At 44.4% G+C, this 27834-nt stretch overlaps 2 protein-coding genes across 3 annotated transcripts in view; one reads left to right on the plus strand and one right to left on the minus strand.

The window, feature by feature from the left end:
• The window catches only part of LOC130371314 (fructose-bisphosphate aldolase A), a 5579-nt gene extending 5556 nt beyond the window's left edge, over window positions 1-23 (minus strand). For both annotated transcript variants that reach the window (XM_056577053.1, XM_056577052.1), the window contains exon 1: window positions 1-23. This exon is cut by the window's left edge and continues 87 nt beyond it. The gene's annotated coding sequence lies outside the window, so the exon portion shown is untranslated.
• A 3262-nt stretch (window positions 24-3285) lies between these two features.
• Window positions 3286-27320, plus strand: LOC130371311 (integrin alpha-M-like). Its single transcript, XM_056577045.1, has 30 exons — window positions 3286-3422; window positions 3928-4042; window positions 9361-9458; window positions 9995-10065; window positions 10242-10356; window positions 10598-10725; window positions 11152-11297; window positions 11444-11594; window positions 12101-12251; window positions 12673-12743; window positions 12885-13008; window positions 13451-13596; window positions 14206-14358; window positions 14808-15020; window positions 15119-15252; window positions 17313-17458; window positions 17856-17995; window positions 20211-20336; window positions 20610-20677; window positions 21138-21279; window positions 21795-21893; window positions 22144-22223; window positions 22394-22480; window positions 23572-23641; window positions 24219-24317; window positions 24887-24967; window positions 25199-25309; window positions 25784-25897; window positions 25978-26088; window positions 26607-27320. Exons 1-30 carry the CDS (start codon window positions 3386-3388, stop codon window positions 26736-26738), a joined length of 3459 nt encoding a protein of 1152 aa, XP_056433020.1. The 5' UTR covers window positions 3286-3385; the 3' UTR covers window positions 26739-27320.
• Window positions 27321-27834: the final 514 nt, after the last annotated feature.

The raw sequence follows: 27834 nt of genomic DNA on the forward strand, positions 1-27834 counted from the left end.
CTATTTATCTGTCCATTGTGACCCCTCACATTTCAACCGCCCGGCTATTAAAAGCCCAGCATGCAACAGGAGACGCCCGGTGACATTCAGCAGATCTGGGCCAGAGTACAGAACCTTTGGAAAGGGCAAAGAGGGGTCCAGTCACCAGGTAGACGGGGACAGAGATGGGACAGAAAGGACTAACGACTTATCACTCTCTCTCTTGCTTTGTCTCCAATCGGTTTATTTTGAGGATTTAGGTGGTAATAAACAATTAGGTGGTTATTAGTTAACCAAGGCTTTGCACACACACACACACACACACACACACACACACACACACACACACACACACACACACACACACACACACACACACACACACACACACACACACACACACACATACATGCACACACACACACACACACACACACACACACACACACACACACACACACACACACACACATACACACACACACACACACACACACACACACACACAAACATTCACTCGAATGCAGTTTTTTATTTTTAACTGTCTGTGTTTGTGTATGTGTGTGTGTCTTCATAGTGTGTGTCTTCACAGAGTGGTTGATAAACATTTAATTGCACATATTAACACTTTTTAAATCCAGATTTACACATCTTTGAATACTTTTGTGTACACGATGAGCACAGAACGACTTCAGAAGAGAGTAACCAGGAATGTACACATATAGACATACAGTATAGAGGTGCGGGCTATGCATTGAAACATGCATGCATAGAACACACACAAATACATAAACACACTGCACAAACGGAATGGCCTTGCCCACTGGCTGAACATACCCTTAGAAATCCAACCCAGTGGAGCCAAGTGTGTGCAGCTGTGCAACCTTTGACTGACCTTTGGCTGACCTGTTGTGTGATTGGCCGGTGGAATCAATCGCTTCATGTGTGCCACACATATCAGAGAAAATCCCCTTGGGATCAGAGGTGAAGCCCACTCTCAGACAAACCGCACACGCATACACGCACAGACACCATACACACGCAAGCATAATAAAGATGTTTGTGCACATGCGTGTGTGTGCTTCTGTCAACACACAGAAGGATATACACAATGCTTTTGTAACAAACAAATGAACATACACTAAGTGTTCGGACCGATGTGTTTCGGCTGCTTTTTGACGCGCAAATTATTGCGCGAAGTAGCTTGTCTAGGCGCGTTTTGATACCAGTCAAATGAGCTCCTCTTGATTTTCACAGCCAGCAAACACGATCGTTCTTCAACCAATCAACGTTAACTAAAGTCAGACCACACCAGTCAGTTAGTAGCCTGGGAACCAGACAAATCTCGCCAGCTCATGTTTTATTTACTCTGCAGTGGGTTTCCCTCCCATGCTCCAATTATTATTATTATTTTTTTGTTATTTATCTAGCATGAGGCGGGATAAATATGATGGCGGTGCAGAGGAGCGAGTAGAGGCCGCCACCAACGACCACCAACAACAAAGATGGCTGCCACTGATGTAGAACGGTTGATTGATTACGCTATCGAAACACCCTTTTGCAAAGATGTTGTAACGAGCTGGTTCCCTAAAAAATGCACCACAATGCACACACATACCCCCCCCCCCCCCCCACACACACACACACACACACACACACACACACACACACACACACACACACACACACACAAAAAAACAACACACACACTCATGCACACAGCCAGACTGTTATCCACTTGAAACAGACGTCACACACACACACACACACCTTTCCTTTTAAGGGCTGATGTAGAGTCATCTTGATGCCTCTGGTATCGTGGTTTCGGTGTTGGGTGTTGCAAGGTTCAACTCAGAGACAGTAAAGATCTTAAGACAGTATTAGACCAATATCATCTTCCCTCACCCCGATCCTGTCTGGACGACCTTGTATCCAAACCATCCAGAAGGATCGCCTGAAGTTATATTCAACGTTCGCCAGGCTTGGGAATCCACGTTAAAGGCACCCAGTGCAACTTTATGTAAACATTCAATGAAAAATAAACATTCAATTTCAAGTCTTTTTTACACGTAGTAAGTTTCAATAACTCCACACCATTACATATCGACATTCAAGGAGCAAAGATGAGACGTCGTTGTGTGGTGAGAACTGATAGAAAATCATAAACAACAACAATCGCCGGTGGGGAGAAGCCATTTTTCCATTGACTGGAAGCCTGCTTTATTTATTGTAGGTTACAAAAAATAAAGAAAATGGCGGCATTGTTGTTGTTATCGATTTTCTATCAGTTCTCACCACACAACGACGTCTCATCTTTGTTGCTTGAATGTCGGTATGTAATGGTATGGAGTTATTGAAACTTACTACGTGTAAGAAATTGAATGTTTATTTTTAAGCCTCGAAAGTTGCACTGGGTGCCTTTAAAGGCTTGGGACGCCCGCAAGCCTGCATTTTTTTTTTTTATCTGTGAGTGTGTGTGTGTATGTTTGTGTTTGAGTCTCCAGTGTGTGTGTGTTTGTCTGGATGAATTGTGTGTGTCTGAAGAGTCGGTGTGTGTATTTGTGTGGGATGGGAGAAAAAGAAAGTGAAACATTAATGTGTTTGAGAGAGAGAGAGAGAGAGAGAGAGAGAGAGAGAGAGAGAGAGAGAGAGAGAGAGAGAGAGAGAGAGAGAGAGAGAGAGAGAGAGAGAGAGAGAGAGAGAGAGAGAGAGAGAGAGAGAGAGAGAGAGAGAGTGAGAGACAATGGGAGATATAGAGAAGGTTAGACAGAGCGTAAATGTGTGTGTGAGACTTAGTATTAAGTTTGGTTATGTTTGCATTAATATCATGTGGTCTAATAAGTTAATAGCGGGTCGACAGTAGCTCAGGAGAGCGGGTTGACTGGTAACCGGAAGGTCGCAAGTTAGATCCCTGGCTCCTCCGGGGATGCTCGGGCACATTTCCTGTGGTTGACTCCGCCGTCGGTGTGTTAATGTTTGAATGAATGGTTGTAAGTCGCTTTTAATAAAGCGGCAGCAAGATCCCCCAAATGTTAATGCAATGGGAATAGTATAAATGTATTTACATTAGGGCCGGACCATTCTGCTTGCAATGTCCCCTTCGCATCAGATACGAGGCTCTCTGACATCGCCTGTAGCTGTGAGCGGGGCCAGGGACCCAGTTCAGCTGCACTTATTATTTCTCATAGCAGCCCACTTCCTCTTCCCAGCCCAGCCCCTGGGCTGGGAAGAGGAAGTGGGCGTTGCATCAAAGCCGTGACCTGGCGGCAGACAGGGGGTGTCTCTTTTGTCATGTGGTAACAGAAAGAGCCCGCCCAGCGCCAGCTACCGCTCAGCCTTCTGCGCTCTAAGGCTTCCACACTTCTCTCTCCCGGCACACAGTCTGGGGAGCGAAAATACAACCGTGATGGACTGGATGATCACTCTTGTAGTGTGCTTCTCAGGTAACAAAGACGCGTTAAACAGTGTGCTATTTTGTAATTTTAGTCCTTATTCTGTCTTGATTCTTAAGACTTTAGTTGATTATTGCGTTGCCTATGTGATTCTTGGGCTCATGATGCATGAACTATTGTCTTGTGTGGCTCGTTGTGTGCTGTGATGTCTGTATTTAGAGGAAATAACACATCCTGCTAAGTTCTAACTGACCTAATACTTAGTCTCACACACACATTTACGCTCCATCTAACCCTCTCTCTCTCTCTCTCTCTCTCTCTCTCTCTCTCTCTCTCTCTCTCTCTCTCTCTCTCTCTCTCTCTCTCTCTCTCTCTCTCTCTCTCTCTCTCTCTCTCTCTCTCTCTCTCTCTCATTCTCTCTCTCTCTTGTGTGTGACTCTTCGGACACACACAATTCATCCAGACAAACACACACACACACTGGAGACTCAAACACACACATACACTACAAACACACACACACACACACACTCACAGGTAATTCATTTTTTTTCAGGCTTGCAGGCGTCCCAAGCCTTTAACGTGGAATCCCCAGCCTGGCGAACGTTGACTACCAATTCTGGCGATCCTTCTGGATGGTTTGGATACAAGGTCGTCCAGATAGGATCTGGGTGAGAGAAGATGATATTGGTCTAACACTGTCTTAAGATCTAACTCTAACCCTGTCTATAGAACTAACCCTGGTCTAAAGATCTGACACTGTCTTAAGATCTATGGCGGGCCGTTCTATTAGGCAAACCAGGCATTTGCCTGGAGCCCCATAGAAGGTTTTTGGGGCCCCCAATTTATTTTTTGCCTTTCTTTTTCCCGATAAAACATTAAGAACAGTTTTTTATTTACAATATTGATCTGGTCAAGAGGGCCCCAATGCATATATTTTGTCCCCATATTTATTATTTTTATAAAAATCTCTTCACAATAGTAGCATCGGGATGTCTAATTACTCATGTTTTGACGATCTTTCCGTTCCGTTTCCATGTTACGCGCATCACGCTCATCACGCGTATCCAAAACAGTAAGCGGTAAGAGAGAGAGAGAGAGAGAAATCGAGTGAGACATAAATCGAGTGAAACATAAAGCGATCGTACGAAAGCGGGTCACATAAAAAGAAGAAGAAAGACCAAAGGCAGGACTTTCTTTCAAAGCTGCCAAAGCAATTCAGCTGTTTTACAGCCACCGCAGTGGCAGCGGGACCGTGGGCGGATCAAGAGCAACCGTCAACGTCGTTTGCTGTCACGTTACTGCTCCTTTCATTCCAAGTGGCTCTGGCTCAGCCAGCAGCGATGCTAATGACGTGTGTCAACAAACTGACGGAGATGATGCACAACTGGTAGTGAATATTTCTCGCTCTCCTTCTTCCACTTCGGTTATTGAAATTGATGACAATAACGATAACAATGACTGTGAAATACATATTCTTGTGGATGACCCAGCACTCTGGCCCAAACTGCTGTGTCTTTGGCAGGTGCACACATATTCTTGTGGATGACCCAGCACTCTGGCCCAAGGGCCGCAGATTCACAAAAGCATACTATTACATAGTAATGAAAAATGGTGAGAGGGTGAACAGGTCTTGGTTAGTCTACAGTGAAAGTGCAGACCGTGTTTTTTGCTTTTGTTGTTGCCTTTCTGGAAAACAAAAACAACTGAGTGAGGAAGGATTTAAAGACTAGAATAACCTTGCAATGCATCTAATCAACCATGAAAGGTCTGAAGAGCACAGGTAATATAGTGATATCTGGAAGCAGCTATCAGTGGGTTTCCAGTAGTGGTTTCCAGTAGCTCACAGCAGATAGCTGCTGTGAGCTACTGGAAACCCTCAGGTAAATGAGGACTTAAGGTTAACAGTCAGTGTAATGTGTCAACATAACTAATCTTATTGTTTTGTATGTTATTCTCAATTTGTAAATAGATAATTAACATTTGCATGAAAGAAGGATAGTGACTTTTGTTCATCCCTTGTATGGAGTATCTCATTATGCGATATAAGGTACTGAGACCGGTAGATGCAGGGGCCCCCAAATGACTGTTCGCCTGGAGCCCCCAAAGGGCTAAGTTCGCCTCTAACTATAACCCTGTCTATACATATAACCCTGATCTAAATATCTAACCCTGTCTTAGGATCCAACTATAACCCTTTCTATTGAACTATCCCTGGTCTAAAGATTGAACCCTGCTTAAAGAACTAGCCCTGGTCTAAACATATAATCCTGGGGCCGTATTCACAAAGCATTTTATCTTACCGCTAGGAGTGCTCCTAACTCGCGCTAAAACATTTTACGTAGGAGTTTTTTCTTAAAAGTTATTCACAAAGCCGCTGAGACCTACTCTTACTAAGGATAAATCACAAAGAGTGAACTAAGAGTGACGCGCCGTTGCTATGGATTACGTCAATTCTCGTGCACGAGTTTAGAAGCGGTCAGTTCGGTTCAGACGAGCCCACTGAATCACCGAAAAACAAGGAAATAGCCTAGGCTAGAAATGAATTCCTATTAAGTACTTATAGTGCAGTTAGCAGAATACACGCATGATGACAATTTTGTGCAGACCACGATAATGACGTTGTAGCCTGCACGTTCAAGAGAGAGAGAAAGCAAACAATAAAAATCCGTAAAATTTAAAAGAAAATAAATGTTATGAACTACCCAAGTGTTGACTGATTTGTGCCAAGGTGTTTACCTAAAATGTGTTTTCAAAGTGATCCCTAAATGCCTGTCCACTCGGTTCCACACGGCCAAATTCCTTGTAATGTTGATCGCCATCATCATCATCATCATCATCATCATCATCATCATCATCATCATCATCATCATCATCGTCTCGCTGTGGAATGTTCCTCCGCTTGCAGAGGTTGTGTAGAATGGCACATACAGTGATTACTGTGCTTGCCCTCTCTGGGGTGAGGCGTATTTCGCCGTGGAGGACATGAAACCGACGTTTCATCTGCCCAATTCCTCTCTCCACAACATTTCGTGTATGTTTGTGTGCTCTAGCATACATGGAAGAAATCAGTAAACAATAATAAATATGGATTCAACAAATAAAAGGCGTCAAAGAGCCAATACGATGTGTTTTACGCATAGGACTAAGGCAAGCGTAATCTGCGTAATCACTTACATGTTACACTTTAACTGTGCTCCCGGTTGTGGATTGAGGTAGGGTGTCTAGAGCCACGTCTTGCATGGATAGTCACTGTCACCCAGCAAGTGACACCCAACTGGTACATCTCAAAAAGCTGCCTCAGACCGCTCACCATTAAAATGCACGAATCATGGTTAGCTGAAGATCCAGGCCGCTTTGCAACAACATAGGCTATGTTAAAATTTGCATCAAAAACAACCTGCGTGTTGATGGAATGCACTTTCTTCCTATTGACGAACACGTCCTCGTCTTTTGATGGCGCAATTATTTTTATGTACGTCCCGTCAATAGCACCGACCACACCGGGCATAGCTGCAATTGCCATGAAGTTGGCTTTGATCCTGTGTAATTGTTGTGTAATTGTTGAATGTCCAAAGGAAAGTTTATGGCACGGCTGACTGATGGTTGCGATAATTTTAAATCGTCGGCATTGCAAAGTTGCATTTCCCCTGTTGCTAAATAACGTAGTGTGGCCAAACATTTTATTTCGGGACTAATCGGATTAATCAGATTATTCCTGTTAGTCGGGGATGTTATTGCATCGCGCATTAACTCCACAATAAGTAGAATACCCTAACATTTCGTCTCGCAGGCATTTTAAGATTCTTTGTGAATAGGTCTTACTGAGTTAGGAGTCCTCTTGAAGACTTTTAAGCTCTCCTAGACTTAGGTGCTACTTTTAGTCCTAAAATACTTTGTGAATTGCTCTTAGTGAAAAAAGTTAGGAGTCCTAAATTTAAGAGTGACACGCCCATTATTTTTAGGAGTTGCTCCTAAATTCGCCAGTTAGGACCTACTTTTAGCCCTAAGATCCTTTGTGAATACGGCCCCAGATGCCTTCATCATACCAATTACTACTTTGACTACTGTCCCGCTTGAAGCCCCGGCGGCAAGAAGCCCCCTGCCTCCAACCTGTGTGAATAAGTGCAGTAGAGAGGATAGTGGATCATTACTTCAGAGTATAAATAAAGCTTCTTATTTCTTTATAAGGGTATAAAGGAATACCCTTATAAGGGTATAAGGGTCGGCTTCGCTCAGGAGGTAGAGCGGTTGTCTTGTAACCGAAAGGTTGCTAGTTCAATCCCCAGCTCCTCCTAGCTGTGTGTTTATGTGTCCCTGAGCAAGACACTTAACCTAACTGCTCCTGACGAGCTGGCTGTCGCCTGGTTGACTCTGCCGTCGGTGTGTCAATGGGTGTATTAACCGATGTAAGTCGCGAATAAATGTCCCCCCCGGTTACTCGAGAAAAATATTTGAAAGAACATCACCAGTTACATAATAACACTGAACTCAACTCAGCTCAGCCGACTCATCGACGAAAAGACGTTGATTTAATCAACAGGAAGCTGAGTCGTTTCAGGGATAGCGGCAACCAATTTGAATCACTTTGGCAACGATAGAACACGTTGCATTATAACAGGCTAGACATTGTATACATTCACTGAAGATTACCAAATGAAAATACCCGTTTATCGCAAGAAAAACCGATGTAAGTCGCTTCGGATAAAAGCGTCTGCTAATTGCCCTAATTGTAATTGTAATTATAATAGCAAAGTTAGAAACTATCTAATAATGTCCACAGAATAAATCTAATGTCATCCATTTAGTTTTGGCAAAACCTTGACATACGTGACATTCATGTTGCTGTTTCTTCAAACAGGCGATAGGGGGCGCTGTACAAGTGAGAGCTCATATGGCTAGTTTTGGGTCACACCAACAGTCTATTCTGTCGTTTAGGTTGGAGAACAGGCTGATAAATAAGCAATAGTCTGTTCTACATACTCATGTTTGGATCTCGTTAGTTATTCACGGTCTGTCAGTCGATACCTATCGTTATTTGAGGGTTTGGGTATTATATTTATATTGGATTGATAACACCTATATCTCCCCGTTAGACTGGTCAAAAGATACATATTAAGTTAATCGAGCCTCCAAAAGTTTGTTGCCGAAATTCCCATGGCTATAACTTATGGTCAAGGTTAAACGCCCGATGGATAAAAACAATTGTAGGCCTATAATGTAGATTTCGTAGGCCTACTTTATCATGCTGAAATTTTTTGCGGTAGAGATTGAAGGTTCCTGTTCAGTCAGTTTGGTGGTCCTGGTGACTTTGGTCCTAGAGGTTTAAGGCTCCTAGAGGTTTGAGGCTCCTAGAGGTTTGAGGCTCCTAGAGGTTTAAGGTTCCTAGAGGTTTAAGGCTCCTAGAGGTTTGAGGCTCCTAGAGGTTTAAGGCTCCTAGAGGTTTGAGGCTCCTAGAGGTTTAAGGCTCCTAGAGGTTTGAGGCTCCTAGAGGTTTAAGGCTCCTAGAGGTTTGAGGCTCCTAGAGGTTTAAGGCTCCTAGAGGTTTGAGGCTCCTAGAGGTTTAAGGCTCCTAGAGGTTTAAGGCTCCTAGAGGTTTTAGGCTCCTAGAGGTTTGAGGCTCCTAGAGGTTTAAGGCTCCTAGAGGTTTGAGGCTCCTAGAGGTTTGAGGCTCCTAGAGGTTTAAGGCTCCTAGAGGTTTGAGGGTCCTAGAGGTTTAAGGCTCCTAGAGGTTTGAGGCTCCTAGAGATTTAAGGTTCCTAGAGGTTTGAGGCTCCTAGAGGTTTAAGGCTCCTAGAGGTTTAAGGTTCCTGTTCAGTTCGTCGTAGAGGTTTAAGGGCGAGAGCAGCGGTGCTCCCTCTTAGTGTTGAGGGTTGCAACGTCACGCCCTTGTTCATATCAAGCTAAACTAATCTCACATGCGCTTTCAACTTATATGTTCTATACTAGTCCTATAGTAACATATGAACATCTCCCTCTCCCTGATAAGCTTACTGGTGAGCGAGCCACTGTTGCAGACATCCTCAACGCAAAGAGGCAGAATCTACAAATGCACTACCAAGACTTGTCAAACCAACCCTCTCTCAGGTAATCACACTCTATTCACAATCATACATACTACCTTTCATTTGTTGAACAGGACTGAGTGAAAAAGTGGTGTTTTTACGTGCTGCCTGTATGTAAATTGGACCCAATAGGACCTGGGTCAAAGTTGAAAGTTAAATGAGTTATTGATGATGGTCTAAATACGTAATTAACTGTTACTTTTACTGTCATTCAGGTTATGTAGGCTTGCTTATCATCTTGGTCCTCGGAAAAACTTATCACAAGGCAACATCCACATGATGCTACACTTTATACAACTTTTTTAATTAAAAGGTATTGAGTGGATGCTTTCATCCAAAGTATATTACAATACCTTAAGTGAATGCATTCTGAGCATGAGAATCAAACCCGTAACCTTGGCAGTTTCAATACCATGCTCGACCAGTTGAGCTAGTCGGGATTCGACCCTGCACCCTGGCAGTGTTAATGTTCTGCTCCACCTCTTCTCTGTCATTCCTATGTTGGTATCACTTAGTCATCACAGCTTCAATTTTCTATCCTTGTGCTTTTGATTCCAGTTCCAGTGTTCGCCGTCAATATGTCTCTTGGTTTGACGTTGACGAAGGACCCAGCCTCTGAAAATACTTTGGTGAGGGGTCCATGTATTAAACATTAAATGGTTTTAAAACAACCATCGATGGCAAAAAAGTATTGGCAAGTGTCCAAACGTCTACAGTTAGATGTTTAGAGAAGAAACATTGTTGTATTGTTTAATTGTTCCAAAAATGAACACACTATTTGTAACCGTATTTCTCCTTTGTTTAGGCATGCGGTCCAACCCTTACAAGAGAATGCAAGACTATCAACACATACAACGGATTATGCTTGAAGATTAACTCTCAAAATAGAGCTGAATTGCAAAGACCATCAATTCTAAAGGGTAAACATGTCAGCTATGCTGATGCTGAAACTTCCTAGTATTAAGCTCTTCATAGAGGAAAGGTTTATGATGTGTACAGGATGATTTGAGGCTCACTTTAGATAGGCCGATGTTCTCTTATGAATTGTCCATTGCAAAATATTCATATTGTTATTCAACAAACGTACCACAATTAAACATAATTAAATTCAGTAAACTGAAATGAATCATGCACATTTCATGGGTTTCATTGGATTGACAGATTGTCCTGGCCTTTCGGACATCGCCTTTCTGCTCGACGGCTCTGGCAGCGTAGCTGTTGGGGACTTCAACGCCATGAAGGTCTTTGTCACGCGTTTGGTCAGCTCCTTACGCGCTGGAGGCACACGGGTAGGGACGGATGTCTATAAGAACACTTCTCGAGGTCCACCGCAGTGTCAATGTGTAACCACACAATGACACCCATGTATTACATAGCATGATATTATCCAAGCCCTGAATCTATGGGTGGCCAGAGAGGCTTGGTGCTGCAGAGATACTTGCATCGGATCGCTCTGCCTTTAATGGTGCACCTACAACGACCAGCATCGGCTACCTACTCTGAGTTAGGTGCTGTCAATGGAATCTATTGTTTTTTTACCTTCCACTATTGGTTTTTCAGTTCCCACAATTCATAGCCGATATTGTTATCTAGTTTTGATGGGCATGATATTATTATAACATTTTTCAGCATTGTATATCACCCTGAAATAAGGGGACCAGGGACGGCTATGTCATAGCTTTAATTTTAAATAAATGTCTGTGTCTTCATTCCAGTTCGCCATCACCCAGTACTCACGACAGCCTACTACTCATTTTCACTTTGATGATTTTGACCTCTCCAACTCTTTGGAAAGTAAAATCCCGTCAATAAGACAACAAGGAGGAGGAACGTACACGGCACTAGCCATCAAGCATGTTGTGTAAGTCCATCATCATCGTTTCTATAGTAACAGTAGTGGTCAACCATTGGATCCAATTTCACAGCCTGGTGCAGCAACGACTGCGGTTTTAATTCATTGGTTGATTTTATGGAACATTCATTCAACGGGTCGATTTCTTTCCAAAGCGAACGCGTCTTCACAAAATCCAAAGGGTCTAGGAGGATCTCAAAGAAGATTTTGATCGTGATTACCGATGGAGAGTCAAATGACTACAATAATTTAGATGATGCAGTAAATGGCGCGGACGCAAAGGGCATCGTTCGATTTACAATCGGGGTAAGAGACTTTAAAATGGTTATTGTTAATAAGTGTGAAGCATTCAGAAACAAAAGCATGATGGGTAAAGGCTTCACACCCTACCTTTCTCCGGGCACTTCAGGCATAGATATATATAGAACACTAGATGTCTTACGGTGGCGTCTAGAACGTCATCACAGGTGGCCATCTGGGGCAAGCTTTCTGGTATCTAGTGTTCTAAATTTTTATCTGACTTCAGCACTGCGCTGATGGTAGGTGGACGGGAAGCTATAAAATGGGTAGCTTCAGTGGCTAATGCAGCGTTAACTGTTGAAGCTGTACACATTTTGAGAGTGGGGATCCTTAAAGATGCCTCAACAGCTATTTAGGGTTGTAATTGTATCTCCGCCTACCAAGGCTGGACAAGCCAATCAGAAAAGATAGTTTCTATCGTCTATTTTTTCAAGACAGTAAAAAATAAAGCAATGATAATGACATTTTTCTGCATGGCTGATAAAGTTCTAATCTTTGTTTTCTATGAATAGGTGGGGAGAGCCTTCGACAAGTCTGGTGCGAAAGCAGAGCTGGAAAAGATTGCGTCTAGACCACCCAATACACACGTGTTCCGCGTCAGCAACTTTGACGCCCTGGACAAAATCAGGGACACACTGGAGGAAAGCATCTTCTCTATTGAAGGTAGGAAGTCTCTCCACCTAAAACTCAAATACATCTCAGGTATTTATTTAAATTGCAATATTTGATGATCATTTTGCGTGATCATTCTCCCGAATTCTCATCATGTCAGTTATTTAACACCAACTAAACTCTTTGACGAAGACGTGATGATAGAAATGGTCAGTTAAAAATGATACAAAGAAATTCATCAGTCACAGTTCTGGTATATGCCAGAGAGGGTCATGAGAGTATTTTACTGAGTCCCATCGAGACTCATTTAAGTCCATAAGATACAGTCCAGAACACAGAAGCTATGTTGGTTGGAGTTATGACCATCATAGATGTTTTCAATTTTGATCATGGGAGGAGCATCCAGGAAGGCATATGTTTTTAAAGGCTGCTAAGCCAGAGGGTGCATGACTATGATACGTCTTCCCTTTAGGAACTCAGACAGGTGGCTCTTTGATAATGGAGATGGCCCAGGAAGGGTTCAGCGCAGCCTTCGTCCCGGGGGTGAACAAGTCTTTCAATCGACCAACACTAAGAATCTTTTCCACACATTAACAACCTTAATTCAACTCCACATTGCTGAGAGGTTAGTTATACATACAGTATGTCCCGAATAGTGACCTAATGCTTCTTCATACTTTCCAGGGTGGGTTTCAGATGGCATCTGTCGGAGCGTATGATTGGAGTGGGGGCTTTCGGGGCTACTCATCTGATGGTCGGCTTACGTTTCCACAGGACGAACAGTTTGTGGAGAAAGACAGCTATCTAGGTAAGAAACACTAAGAAACAGTGAAAGGATCAATGTGGAGTTTGGACCAGTGAGACAGTTTAGCTTCTTCAGCGCCATTCAAGGCTGTTCAGGATCTGACCAATCATAACCTTCTGGGTTCTTAGCTAGAGAATAAGTAAGAAGCGTGAGGCGAATCACTGTAGACATACCTGTAGCACCTGTGTTCGTTCTACAATGACTCTGAAATGGGACTATTTCAGATTTCTATATAAAATAAGTCTCATATCTCCAATTTCAATCTTTTTTCTTTTTCTTGGAGGAACAAGCAGGTTATTCTAACAAGCTAGCAAGATATCTTAACAAGCTAGCAAGCTTTCGTAATGAGCTAGCTAGCTATCTTAACGAGCTAGCATTCTGTCCTAACGAGCTAGCCAGCTCTTCTAATGTTTGGTACTTTTTACATTTTTTTGGGATCCACCAGGCTACTCCATGGCTGTTGCTCATACCAGAAATGGACCTCTAACCATTGTAGGGGCGCCGAGATACCTTCACAGAGGAGTAGTGTTTGTCTATCCTAAATCTTTGGACATCTCTAAAGGCCAGATGGTTGACCCTTCTCCATGGCAGGTCTGTCAGCAGGAAACCTCTGTCAAAACAAATGTCCAGCATGCAGCAATTGTACTTTTTGTACTTTACAAGTACAAATGCTTTTAGAAAACCTTTATAATATTTTTTTATTTGGTCTCATGCTTTTTAAATGTAATCTGTGTAATCCCGGTGTTTGACAAGGGCTATACAATGGGGAGGCTTATTCATATTTTGACGAGCAGCGCGGGTAGGACGAGACGGGAGTCCAAGTTAAGCGGTCATGCGACTCTCGCGCCCCTTACACCGCACGACTCCGACGCCTTCATTGAACACACACATGACACACCAAAACACACCAAACACAACCAACCAACATGAACGTCTCGGTCACGGTGTCGGGAACAACATCTCAGTAACAGCAACACTAACCCACCCATAGCGATAAACAAACCCCACACAATGTCTCCGCCGCAAATTACCTAGGAGGGTGCCAGAGGTCCAACTTGAATTGGTCCAAACACCCCCCCCCCCCCCCCCCCAGGATCCCTTGCGGCACCCTGAACACCACGGTCGCTACAATATTAGTCCCAATTATTATTATTATTATTATTATTAACATCATTATTGCTTTTGCTTGGTTTCAATCAGTCTCAGATTGGTGAGTATTTTGGGGCGGAGATAGTGACCATGGCAGTGAATCCCACCCGTCAGATGTTCACCGAAGTGGTCCTCATCGCCGCCCCTCTGCACATGGAGGAGGACTGGGAGGGCCGGGTGTACGTCTGCCGACTCACCGCCTCCGTGAGTAACCCCCCTACCATCAGCCGAAGGGCTATTTAGTCTAATTACCATCAACCAACAGGTTGTATGGTCTAATTACCATCAGCAAACAGGAGGTGTATAGTCTAAGTACAATCAGCCAATGGGGGGTATAGTCAAATTACCATCAGCCAATGGGTTGTAAAGTCTAATTACCATCAATCAATGGGTGTTATAGTCTAATTACCATCAGCCAATTGGAGGGTGTAGTCTAATTACCATCAGCCAATGGGTTGTAAAGTCTAATTACCATCAATCAATGGGGTGATTAGTCTAATTACCATAAGCCAATGAGGGGTGTAGTGTAGTCTAATTACAATGAGCCAATGGGGGGTTGTATAGCCTAAGTACCATCAGCCAATGGGGCTGTAGTCTAATTACCATCAGCCAATGGGGGTCTAGATTCAGTCTGACCCGTGTGTCCCTGCCAGAGAGTGGACTGCCAGTTTGAGGAGCCGGTCGTCCTGCGAGGACAAGCAGGGGAGAGAGGAAGGTTCGGATCCTCCATGGCTCCCCTCCCTGACCTCAACCAGGACGGGGTCTATGACCTGGCCGTCGGGGCCCCGCTGGAGAACCAGGGCCAAGGCAGCGTGTACATCTTCCACGGCGACACGAGAGGCACCATAAACCCCAGGATCTCGCAGGTGGAAACCCAGACCTCTGTCATGTTCTGACGTTCATCTTCTGAAATGTGACCCTTCCCTCTGGTAATATCTACTGGATTGTCCCGGTCTCTCTGTAGAGGGTTGCAGGCTCAGACATCGAAAGGGGACTGCAGTTCTTCGGCCTGTCCATCAGCCAGTCCTCCTCTGACCTCAGTGGGGACGGACTCCCTGATTTAGCCGTGGGGTCAAAGGGCAAAGTGTTCCTACTCAGGTACTTTCAGTCTCGTGTGTTTGCATTGAATGATTGTAATAGAAAAAATAGTTTGGTCATTTCTGCACCTTATAGGGTCGACAGATGAAGCTCCCGTTGAGGTAGCGGGAAGGGGGGGATCTTTTGTATTTTAAGAAATTATTATTATTTATTCTTTTATTATTTATGATTGTAAATGGGATTCAGGATCAACTTGCCCACTCAGGTGGGCCTCATTCCCGCCTGAGGGACTCCCCGACAAAAAATTGATCCCCTACCACTTTATCATGCCGCCAAACTTTGTTTTTTGTTATGGATTTTGGGAGAGCCCTGGCAGCAGGTGGTATCACTTTAAGAGTTGGAGATGGTTTTACAGGCCAACCCTGTCAAATAACTAGTCATTTGTTGCACAAGGCTCCACCCTACACCCAACAACTCGTTCTGGCGCATTTTAATGATCTGTACCAGAAGCCCTCTTGCTCTGCACCCAGTGGTGTGTATATTGGTAGCATTCAGATACAGCGTGTTGAAGGGGACATATTATACCACGAGGGGTTAGTGTGATTAGCCTAACAAGCCGTTTAGAAAATCTGCCCCATATGACATTACTAGTGGGCGTGTCCACCTAGATCTGTGCTTGATAGATGGGCAACGGTTACGTCAGTACACTGGGTAGGCTGGTAGACTGATCTACCCAGCGTAGATCTAGGTGGACACACCCACTAGTGATGCCATATTGGGCAGATTTTCAAAACGCCTTGTGAGGCTAATCACACTCACACCTGGTGGTATAATATGTCTCCTTTAAAGCGCAGGTGCCTTGAGCCCCAGCAAGCTCCTCTCTCTTGCGCTGCAGAGGAGCACACTCAGAGCATACATAGTGAGCCCAAGTCCACCAGTTTTGTTTCCCTCACAGGAAATTATTTAGGAAAATGGATGTACTGTAATGAATGGCAAATAACAAATAACTTATTATTTAAAAGATAATTTTTGAAGTGTCAAAAGTCGCAGATTGTATTAAACCAGTAAAGTAACATTTAGCTACGTGTGAAATCGTTCAGTTCAATACAGCTCTTGTCTCTCACAATATGTGTCCCCGATACCAACATGACCAGTTTACTGCCACTGTGTTTCTCTCACAAGCCAGTGCAAAACAAAGCTCTGTCACGTTGTAAAGTTGTAACGTTCTAACAAATAATTCAGAGTTGAATTCAGAATACTTGGTTTATTTACACACCAGATTGTTGCCAGTGATGCAAAGTTCAGATCTTAGCATCCAAAGATCAGACTCCGATCTTTGGATCTGCGGCAGACCTTACAGAAAACAAGTCTTTCTGACACCCCAAAATCCACAAATAAGATGCGTTTAGGGCTGAGAGTTTAGGAAAGAGTTGGGGGGGGGGGGGAGGTGTTATCGCCATGGTTACAACCCACGCCAACTAATTTTTTTGCAACGTTGTTGTGTAACTGTTGTGAGTGTCAGATCAAAACATCAGATCAAAACAGGCTTTCCGTCTGAACAACCCCAAAGTCCTGAGGTGCGCAAAGTCGACAAACTAATAACAATACCATCAATATTACTTAAGGACACGAGTATCTCCCAACGTCACAAAAATAAACCAAAATAGAACTGGATTAAAATAAACAGGCGGGACATGTTTGCTTCTATAAATTAGAGCTCTTAAGTAGAAATGTAAGGGATCTCGTTAATTCAGAAAAACAGAGCAGAATTTGTGTCGCCATGAAAACTTATCTCAGAAAAGATAGTTAACTCATTTTTTCAAATGAATGCATAATGCCTATGTACTTGTGCACAACGCTTGTGGTCAGTATGCTCTTCCTTCTGCCCACTGATGACGTAGGAAGATGATACAAAACATGTAAATCGGGGAAACTATTGTAGACTCATTCTGATGCACCTCGTTCTGATGAAATGTTAAATCACTGGACTGCCCCTTCAAATTATTTACCGTAATTTTGATTTTGAAAGTGATCCAGATGATCTCATTTGGGGGAATTATTGGTTGAAATATGTGAAAAAAAAATATATTTTAAAAGGCTGTCTGCCTCCTTTCTCTCAGGTCCAAACCCATTGTGATGGTCGAAGCTCAAGTGACCTTCACTCCGGCCCAGATACCACCCAGCCCCTCTGACTGCCTCACCCCGGTGAACGTCTCCGCTGAAGTCTGCTTCACAATGAGCGGCCCACCTTCGGTCCTGCAGACAGGTTTCTGAACCTCTCACCTAAACCTGTGGTAGTTTGTAGCTCAGCTAGTAGAGCAAGCATTAACACTGCCAGGGTTAGCGGTTCCATTCCCTGTCTAGCTCACATGGTAGAGCTGGCCCTTACACTGCCTTATTTGTGCGATAACCCTTGTTTTATTTCCCATGGGGTCTCTCATGCAAGATTATATGCACTCATGGGATTGACAGAAACACACACACTATAAATCTTTCACATCTTCACACTTTTCCAACGTCAACGTTCAAATCAAACCATATGAGGTAAAAGGAGGAGGGGTGAAGGGGGGATTGTGTTTTGTTAACTAACTTCGATAATAACATCTAGGACGTAGTGACAATCAAATTGGTTCCACATGGTCTTCCTTTCTACTGTCTTCCAGTACAAGCCGGGATAAATTTTACTCTGTCACTGGACGCCATCCGAAAGCGAGCCTACTTCACTCCGAATGTGCGCGCGCAGGGCGAGCCTTTCACTCTCAACCAGCGAGGAAGATGTTTCACCTACCGAGTGGTCATTGAGGTACGTGGTTCCCTAAGCACCGTGCTGGTAACTGGTAGTTAGTTAGTGATGTGCAATGGGAGCACCAGGGAAAACTGGTCCAAATGACCTATTTAAACAATTTAGGGGTCAATCAGGTAAGCCAATCACTTGGTACTTGGCTGCTCTGTGCTGTCTTGTGTAATACCTTTTGTAATAAATCTCTAATACATTTTAAATTGAGCACTAGTAAAGTAAAGGGTAGATAATTTCAATTAAATTCAATTCAAAAAAGCTTTATTTGTCCCCCGGGGGCAATTGAAGACACATAGAGCAGCAGTATTACGAAGGACGAGGTTGGGTCCAAACATAAAAACAAAACAAAAGCACAGCGTTGCTACCTGATAGACAGTACACACAAAGCACAGGTGTGTACAAATGCACAAAAATAAAATAGTGGCGTGCACAGACATTTTGGGGGGCAGGTGCTCAGGGAAAAATAAGGGCACATTAAAGTGTCATTTCGAAGTGAAGAGTGATCATTACCACTTTTCTAAAGCAGCATCCTCCTCAGTGCCATGTCTTGATGTTGATGACCTCACTATGATTGATCTTGATATATTTTTCTATAGCAAGCAGGAGAAGGTCAGAGAGCCGTTCTTCTCCACACAGACTTCTTAGTTTAGTTTTGATAATTTTCAGCTTTGAAAATTATCTCTCCACAGAAGCAGTTGTCACTGGCAATGTTTCATCGATTTTTATCATCTTCACAAAGGCAGGAAAGATGAGCCGGCCACTGTTTTCCCTCAGTATGGCAAAGATTTCTTTGAGGTCTTTTGCAGGAAAGCTGGAGTGGAACACCTTTAGTTCTGTCTTCAGCTGGTCCTCGTCTTCATAGAAATCAGGATGCGGACGGCTTCCTTGGCTTCTGCGTTTGGCGTGCTTACCCAGTTGGCATGTACCGTGAAGGGGTGGAAGGACTGAATGATTCTAGCAGTGGGACTTCAGCTCCTCAGTCACAGTATCCAGAAAGGAGGCTTAGGGAGCAAACAATACACTCTAGACTCAATTCATTTATGTGTTACATCGCCGGTTGGGCAGGGCAGGGGAGTAGGTGTGTGTGGGCAGCAGCTTTGAACTACAGCTGCAACGCGCCTCCGTTTGTGTCCGCTCTGCGCGTTCACGTTGACAAAGGAAGAGAGTTGTGTGCGAGGAGCAGGGGGGGGGGGGGGGCATATATATTGGGCCATTATTATCACACGTTTTTAATTGTCGAGCCTTTATAGATGATAATGTCACCATGGGCCACATACACTGTTTAAAAAAAAAAAAAAAAAAAGATTATTTTATTTTTTTCAAAAGGGCACTTGATTGGGTCAGGGGGCAAAGGGCAGGTGCTATAGCACCACCTTGGGTCTACCTGTGCACGCCACTGATGAAATATGCATAAAATATGTACAGTGTATGTTTATAAGTGGAGAAATGACTCTTAAAAGTGTAAAAAGTGTAAAATATGACAGATATATAAAGTGCAATCAATTAATAAATACCATACTGGTGAGAATACAATTATGAGATGAATTGCAGCGAGGTAGGTAACAGTTAATGGGAGGGAGAGGGCAAAACAGAGTTTACGGCTTCAACAGTCTGTGTTGGGCGGGCACAAGCCCGGTAGGGGGGTTTAGGTGGAGTTGAGGAGGTGAACACCCTTGGGAACATAGGTTGCTTTTCTCCTCTGTGTCCTGCAGCCGGGGCAGCGAAGTCAGCGACCTGAGGGGAGCCACTCAAGTGTAGAATGTGTGAGGGGTCCTGCATGATCCTGTTGGCTAACCGGAGTGTTTGCTGGTCATAGATGGAGGAGAGAGTTCTTGTTGAAAGTCCAATGATCTTAGAGCAGACCCTGGCCGTACTCTCCAGGCGGTTTCTGTTTTGGAGGCTAATGGAGTGGAACCAACAGGTTATGGAGAATGTACAGATGCTCTTGATGAAGGGGTAATAGAAAGTGAGCAAGATGTTTTTGCTGACTCCAAAGGAATTGAGTTTCCCTTGGAGATCCTGATGCCAGACTAATTCTGGACTATCAGGGCATCTCTTCCCTTATTGGTTCGGGGAATCCATCTTGCCTGTCACTCACAGTGCGTGTTATGCATCACTTCTGAGTGGCAGAAAAGTGTTGGGAGGGCGGGAGCAGAGTGAATGGTTCCAGCGGCGGTCTCAAGGAGCAGGTTGTAACCGTGTATTGTCCCTTATATTGCAGCCCTGTCCCGATGACTCTCTGAACGACTTGTACAATGACCTGACCTTCTCGTTCGTCGGCGTCCCCTCAACGGACGACATCAGCCCCAGTCTGTCCCAGCGAGCCCTTACAACCAGCTACCATCCAGTAGGCTCCTCTCCATCTCCATTCCAACGCTCTGTCTCATTATTGACTGGTTCCGTGTACGAGATAGGGCGGCCCTAACATTTTGAAGTCCTCTTGTTTTCTGAACCCATGAACTGAACACACAGGGGCATAATTACGTGGGAGATGAGGTGTTTTAGATAAACGGCCGCCTGGTTCCCCGTGGTTAACACTGTCAACGTAAGAACAGAAGTGTGACCATGGTTCACACCAACACATATCTTCTAACCTCCTCCCCTCCTCACTCTCACACAGCTGAGCTTCAAGATCAACTGCGAAAATGCGTGTGTGGATGAACTCAAAGTCGGTTTCAACTTCAGTGGGTGAGTCAACCTGAGCTGTTATAACGTGTAGGTGAGAAGGATGTGTGATGGTTAGAGGATGTAGGCGAGGTGAAGACAATGTGTTGAGGTCTGAAACACAAAGTGAAGTGAACATTTTCGAACCCACGCTAAGGCGGCATGTGGCTCTGGAGTTACAGCGGGTTGGCTGGTAACTGAAAGCTTGCTAGTTCAATCCTGTGTGTGTGGAGGTGTCCCTTAGCAAGGCACCTCACTGCTCCCGAAGAGCTGGCTGTGTTTCATGTCTGAGACCGCCGTCTGTTGCTTGAATGAGTGAATGTTAAGCAATATTGTAAAGTGCTTTGTCTGGCCCCTGGTTAGACAAGCGCTATATAAATGCGGTCCATTTACCATTCACACAGTAGGCTGGCTAGCATGGTCAAGACGGCTTGATAGCTGGTTAAGTAGTTGTTTCCTAATCCTCCTTTCTCCCCTACACCAGCTCCTCTGCCGTTCGGGTCGGCATCGATGACTTACTGAACGTGACGACGTCCCTCACCAACCTGGGAGAAGACTCGTACAACAGCCAGGTGGTTCTGACCTACCCCGCAGGACTGTCCTTCAGGAAGTTCAGCACCCTGCAGGTGCGTGCATAGCATTTTGGTTCTGTTTTGAGCATCCCTCTGTTTGTATGAGCAGCGAAGGAGAGCAAAGAGCCATGACATCGTGGACAGAAACAGCCCACCAAGCAACAGAACAAGTAGAAGTTGATCCAGCATCATCTAAATCGTCTCTGTACTCACATAATAAGAACAGCGGCAGATCACGCTGATTTTAAATAACAACATTGGAACGTAGTTCAAAAGTAACATTTTGCCTGTTAAAATTCACTAGGGGGTTAGATTTACTATTGGGGTCGGATTTGAAAGGCTTGTAATTATGTGTGTGTCTTTTTGAACTGAAATTGAGCTGGTCATGTGGTTCATTTCTTTTTGTAGATCTGAATATTGTGTTCATACTGCACTAAGTGTGTACCTGTGATCAGCCCTGGTCTTCAAAGCAAACCCTAAATGTCCATGTACACTCAGTATGAACCATCAGAGTGCAGGGGAAGGCTCAGCCGTGGGCTGGAGGAGGCTGATGTGTCTTTCCCCCTCAGGGGCGGGTGGAGTGCAGCTCGGTGGACAGTGAGAACGGCCTGTCTCACGGACGGAGCAGCTGCTGGGTCTACAGACCCATCCTCAAGACCAACGCTAAGGTCTGCCGCATCACACCGACCACCCAGTCAATCTACCAGTTAGTCCCTTAGGTCATTGAGTGATCTGTATGAACTGAGTATGTCAGTTAGGTGGATAATTAGCCGGTCAGTGAGTACGTCAGTTAGCTAGTTAGGTGGTTATTGCTTTAGTTAGTGTGGAGGCTGATCCTCACAGGGTCTTTCTGGTCATGGGAGGATCATGCTACTGATTCATTCACATGATTGTTGACGCAGACTGTCTGCCCATCAGGCTGTGTTCACCGTTTCCTACGGCATCGACTCCAACAGTCAGCTGAGCCACAAGATTCGCATCACAGCCAAGGCCAACAGGTAGCTCACACACACGCACACTCACCTCCAACCTCCGCCCTCCAGGCCACACAGACCTCCTCAGGTCCTGCACTGAGTCCCCCGTCTGATGGCAGCAGATGAGGAGTCAAGGGCCATAGAAGCACGTTTACTTTGTAACCTTTCTTTAACGTTTCCTTGGGTCTGTTTAGTGGAAACCTGGATCACTCACAGCAGAGTGTACTGAACCAGACGGAGGAGATCGACGTGAAGTACAGCATATTCCTTTCCATCGCCAGGTGGGTTTGCACGAATGCAACACACGTTTTTTGGATGAAACAAAGACGAAGGGCGTGACCGGTCTGGAGAGGGAAGAATTGACCATAGCTGAAGATAGCCCTGGCGGGCAGTCAGATTTAAGGTTAACACACTATGGGGGGGAGTGTGTTGAGTTGTTCCTTAAATAAAAGATAATTCCATCTCAAAGATAACAAATTAGCATGTAGCAAATAGTTATGTATTTCATAACTGGGCTTGTGCATGTGCACAGCAGTCGCGTCTTTCTCAAATCTCCACAAGCAATAGGCCGATGTCAAATGGAGGTTGAGACTCCACTGATCACAGCAGTTAAAACACAGCAAAAGCCGTCAAAGATAAATAACAAACCCCCCTTTCTGAATTACAACCAGGCACCCAACACCAACACACACTAATGCACACACACTCAGTCTTGTGCTCACACACATACACAGGTACTTTTACTTCCATCTGTACCATGAGAAGGGAAGTAGCTCTCTTCCTCTCTGATGTTCCAGTCAAGTCATCAAGGTGTATTCAGTCAAGTCATAGTATTTGTGATATTATGAAAAACATTTTTCCATGACAGAATTATACGAAAAGACAAAGAAAGTCCTCAACTCCTTTCCTTCCAAACATCTGGTTGAACATGTGGAGTAACCTCCATACATCACGGAACATACTAACAACATTCATCTCTGAACATTGTAACATACATCACTGAACGTAACATCACTGAACATATTAACAACATACATAACTGAACATAGGAACAACATATGTATGTTGTTCCTATGTTCAGTTATACATGCGTTTCCTATCTTCAGTGATGCATGGTAGTATGCTCAGATGTTGTTAATATGTTCAGTGATTTAATGTTCTGAAAATACTGAACAGACTGCACATACCAACATACATCACTGAACATAACATCACCGAAAATACTAACAACATACAGTAAATCACTAAACATATTAACAAAATATGCCATTGAACATAACATTACTGAACATACCATCCAGTACAGATTGGAGTAGCTGCAGAATAATATCCAAGGGCTGTGTATTAACTGACTCACTCTCTCCTTATTTAGCTCACTCAGTTACACCAACTTCACCTTCGGAAGAAAGGATTTACACAAACCAGTGGTGAATCCAGTAACGGTAAGCGTAGCTGTAAAACCATTTTAAAGCACTATGAAATTAATATTAAATTATTTCAGATAATTGATCCTCTTTAACATGCAATCACTTTGTGATCTTTGCTTTTCATCTCATAATAACCCATCATTACCTCTCCCTTTCTCATTCTCTCCGTTAATATTTCTCCACCATCATCCCTGTCTGCCTCTCTATCTCTCTTTCTGTCCGTATGTCTGTCTGTCCGTCTGTCTGTCTCCCTCTCTTTCTGTCTTCTTCCCTCTCTCTCTCTCTCTCTCTATCCGTCTCTCCCTCTGTCTCTCTCTGTCTGCCTTTGTCTCTCTGTGTCTGCCTCTCTCTCTCTGTGTCTGCCTCTCTCTGTGTCTGTCTCCCTCTCCCTCTACCTCTCTGCCCCCCTCTCTCTCTCTGTCTGTCTCTCTCTCTCTCTCTCTACCTGTTTGCCCCTCTCTCTCTCTGTGTCTGTCTCTCTCTCTCTCTCTGTCTCTGTCTCTGTCTCTGTCTCTGTCTCTCTCTGTCTCTGTCTCTGTCTCTGTCTCTCTCTGTCTCTGTCTCTGTCTCTGTCTCTCTCTGTCTCTCTCAGGTGTTCAACTTTGGGAGGGCTTTTAATGTGACGGTGGTGATCAAGGTTCCTGTGCGCCTCGGAGGCGAACACATCTGGCAGGAGAGGGAAGACCTCCAGGTGGCTGACGGAGCACAGACTCCACCACTCAACAGACTCCTACACCTCCACACCTCCACACACACACACACACACACACACACACACACACACACACACACACACACACACACACACACACACACACACACACACACACACACACACACACACATACACTTACAGACACACACGCCATATATGTCAATATACAATGACATTATTTAGCTTGAAAAATATAAAAGGTCAAACTCACCTTTAAAATTCAGTATTGTCATAGTCATAGTCAGTCTCTTCAAAACACAGACACAAACACGCCTCTGTTTTGTGTGTATTACTTGCTGCTGTGACCCCTGAAGGGATTCAGAAAGTGATTCTATCTCCTCTGAACCTTGATGTGGTGGTTGGTTTGTTAATGCTGCTCCCTCAGCCAGTTCACCCCTGATGACGACGTCATGTTTTCATCTCAACCAGGCTGCTCAAACAAAGTTAAATCCATTAGAAGGTGGTGTTGTGTTGAAGTAGCTTGGGTCGGGCCTCCCGGGTGAGCAGGTTGTTCCTAGAGACGCTGACTCTGAAGCTGTTTCTAGGTTCCAGAGTGCCGGCGAGACGGCGTGGAGCCGGCAGCCCGTCCAGACTTTCTGGCGGAGGTTCAGCAGAGCCTCACAGTGGTATGTATGTCCCTGTGTGCTGGCGTCTTTGGTTCTGTCAATAACGGGTTGAGTGTGTTTGTCCGTGGCGCCGCAGGTCGCGGCTGGTAGTGTGTTGTTTCTGTACATGATGGGTTGTGTGTGTTTTACGCTCTGTTGTGTGCGGTTGTGATAATGGCATTATGTATGTGGTTGTGCATGGTTTTGTGTTATTCTGTGTGTTGATGTGTGGTTTGGTGATGTGTGTGTCAGGACTGCTTGGTGGCGAGCTGTCTGGTGTTCAGGTGCAACATGTTCATGGGTCGGGCGCAGAGCAGCACCTTCACCATCAACGGCAACCTCAGCTCTGGGTGGATCGCACAGGTAGGTTGGGGGAGGAGCCTGTCACGGAGACCGTGGAGGGTTTGGATAGGGTAGAGGGTTGTCATAGAGACTGGGGTGGGTTTGGATAGGGTAGAGGGTTGTCACGGAGACCGTGGAGGGTTTGGATAGGGTAGAGGGTTCTCACGGAGACCGGGGAGGGTTTGAATAAGGTAGAGGGTTGTCATGGAGACCGGGGAGGGTTTGGATAGGGTAGAGGGTTGTCACGGAGACCGGGGAGGGTTTGAATAAGGTAGAGGGTCGTCTTGGGGACCAGTGAGGGTTTGAATACGGTGGAGGGTTGACATGGAGACCGGGGAGAGATTGAATAAGGTAGAGGTTTGTCATGGAGAACGGTGAGGGTTTGAAGAAGATATATATATGGAAGATATAGTTTCCATAAAGACTTTTCCTTCCTATGTTTTGGCTATTCCCGAACCAGCTTACTATTTCACTGGTCTATGCTTTTTTTTACAGATCGGTATTCAGTCGGCTAAGTTCCTCCTCATAAGCACAGCCACCCTGGAATACGATGAGGACACATACATTTTCTTTTCCACCGAGTCTAAACACACCCCTCCCATCCGAAAGGTAACTCTCGCTCTGGTCTCAACTCAGTCCTGCTGGTCCAGGGTCTCTGATTAGAACCTTCACGTCATGTGACTCCTCAGATCGTCACTGAGGTGGAGGTGTACCCGGTAGCAAACTTCACTAAAGAGATCGTTGGAGGCACCTTCGGAGGACTGCTCCTGCTGGCCATCATTACGGCCGCTCTATATAAGGTGACCTCAAGACTTTGTGTGGATGGGCCGATCCCAGCAGAAAGAGCTTGAGTTCAGGACAGTAGTCTTGGAAAGTTGTTCAACTTCCAGCTGGAAGATACTTGATGTAATCCCAAATGACCATGGCTTCCCTGAGCAACAGGTCTTAACCCCTACCTGCTCCTTAATGCCCAATATCCGAATTCACTTGAGATCTGCTAAATGACTTAGTAAATATAAACTGCTCCAAAAACGACTGTTACATAAATACAACTATGAATACAAAGGAGATTTGATTTATAGTTTTTACATTAAGTTAAGTTAACCATGGGCAGATTATTGTTGATTATGTTAGGGCTTGTCATACAGTTGTATTTGCACAACACTTCTCCCTAGTGGCCATGATCATCCAATGTGATAATGAGACGGGGAATGAATCATCTTCTGAGTCGTTTTGAGGGATTATAGAGGGTTATTGGGTTGTCATCACGAGTTCCTCTCTTGATGGGTACTTGAATGATTCTGTCTGCTGTTTTCAGGCTGGCTTCTTCAAGAGTCAATACAAACAGATGATTGAAAAAGCTGGCGCTTCTGGGGAAGGTGGAGAAGGTGGAGATGGTGGCGGAGATGGTGGCGGAGAAGGTGGCGGAGATGGTGGAGAAGCACCGTGAACCAGGCAGACCACCCTTCCATGCTAAGATGCTCATTTGAATGCTTCAGTCCCATGATTCCCTCCCCACATCCCATATTATCAATGATTTTGTTTATTGTACACATATAAAATCTAATGATTACACCTTTAGGATAAAACTCTTTTGGAAAACCATTGTAATTATGAACTATTTCTTTTTACATGTAGAACTACCATTCGTTCCTTTTGGCCAGACAGGTCAACAAATAATTGGCCAAATGTAAATACACTATAACAAAAAATAAATCATCCCCCGCATTTAATACATTTGTTGTGTTAATAAATGGAATAAAAATATATATTTTATTGCCTGTTTGAATGTTGATTGACAACTCATTTGGTCCCGGGCCAATACGATTTAAAAATGGCATATTATACCACCAGGTATGAGTGTGATTAGCCCTAGCATTAGCATACATCTAGGTGGACACGCCCATTTGGGAGGTCAGAAGAGGCAGATTTTCATAACGGCTTGTAACGGCTAATCACACTCACACCTGGTGGTATGATGTCACCTTTAAAGCAAATGACGAAAGAGCAGCAGTTCTGGTCGTGGATCAGAGGTCAGAACTTTATTAATGCAACAACCTTTTATAAATTCTTCAAAAAATGTATATTTAAATCAAGAATCAACAGTGTGACGGATATCATGTGACCGGTTTGTTACGTATTTTAAGAACATAAGCTGCCTCCACATAGCCTCTAGGAAGCAGATTCAAACACACAAGCTGCATTACCCTCACATAGCCACTAGGAAGCAGGATCGAACACTTAAGCTGCAATAACTACTTTAGCCACAGATGGCAGCACCTTTAGACAGGGGCGGAGCCATTACGTCACCCCGGCCACGCCCACTACATAGGCCACGCCCACTTGACGGCCTCTAGCGGGTGATTCGAAGTGAAGAGGCCAGAGATCTTAGGTACACCCGCGGAGAGACATGGGCTTTTGCCCGTGTCTCAAAGTAGCTCACGTTATTTCTCTCACACGTGTTAGACACGCTTCCTCTCCTTTTGCTCCAGTTACCATACCGAAATACTTTAACAAATAAAGTAACCTAAAAAGATATCCGGATT

Source organism: Gadus chalcogrammus, chromosome 18, assembly GCF_026213295.1.
Source record: "Gadus chalcogrammus isolate NIFS_2021 chromosome 18, NIFS_Gcha_1.0, whole genome shotgun sequence".
Taxonomy (NCBI): domain Eukaryota; kingdom Metazoa; phylum Chordata; class Actinopteri; order Gadiformes; family Gadidae; genus Gadus; species Gadus chalcogrammus.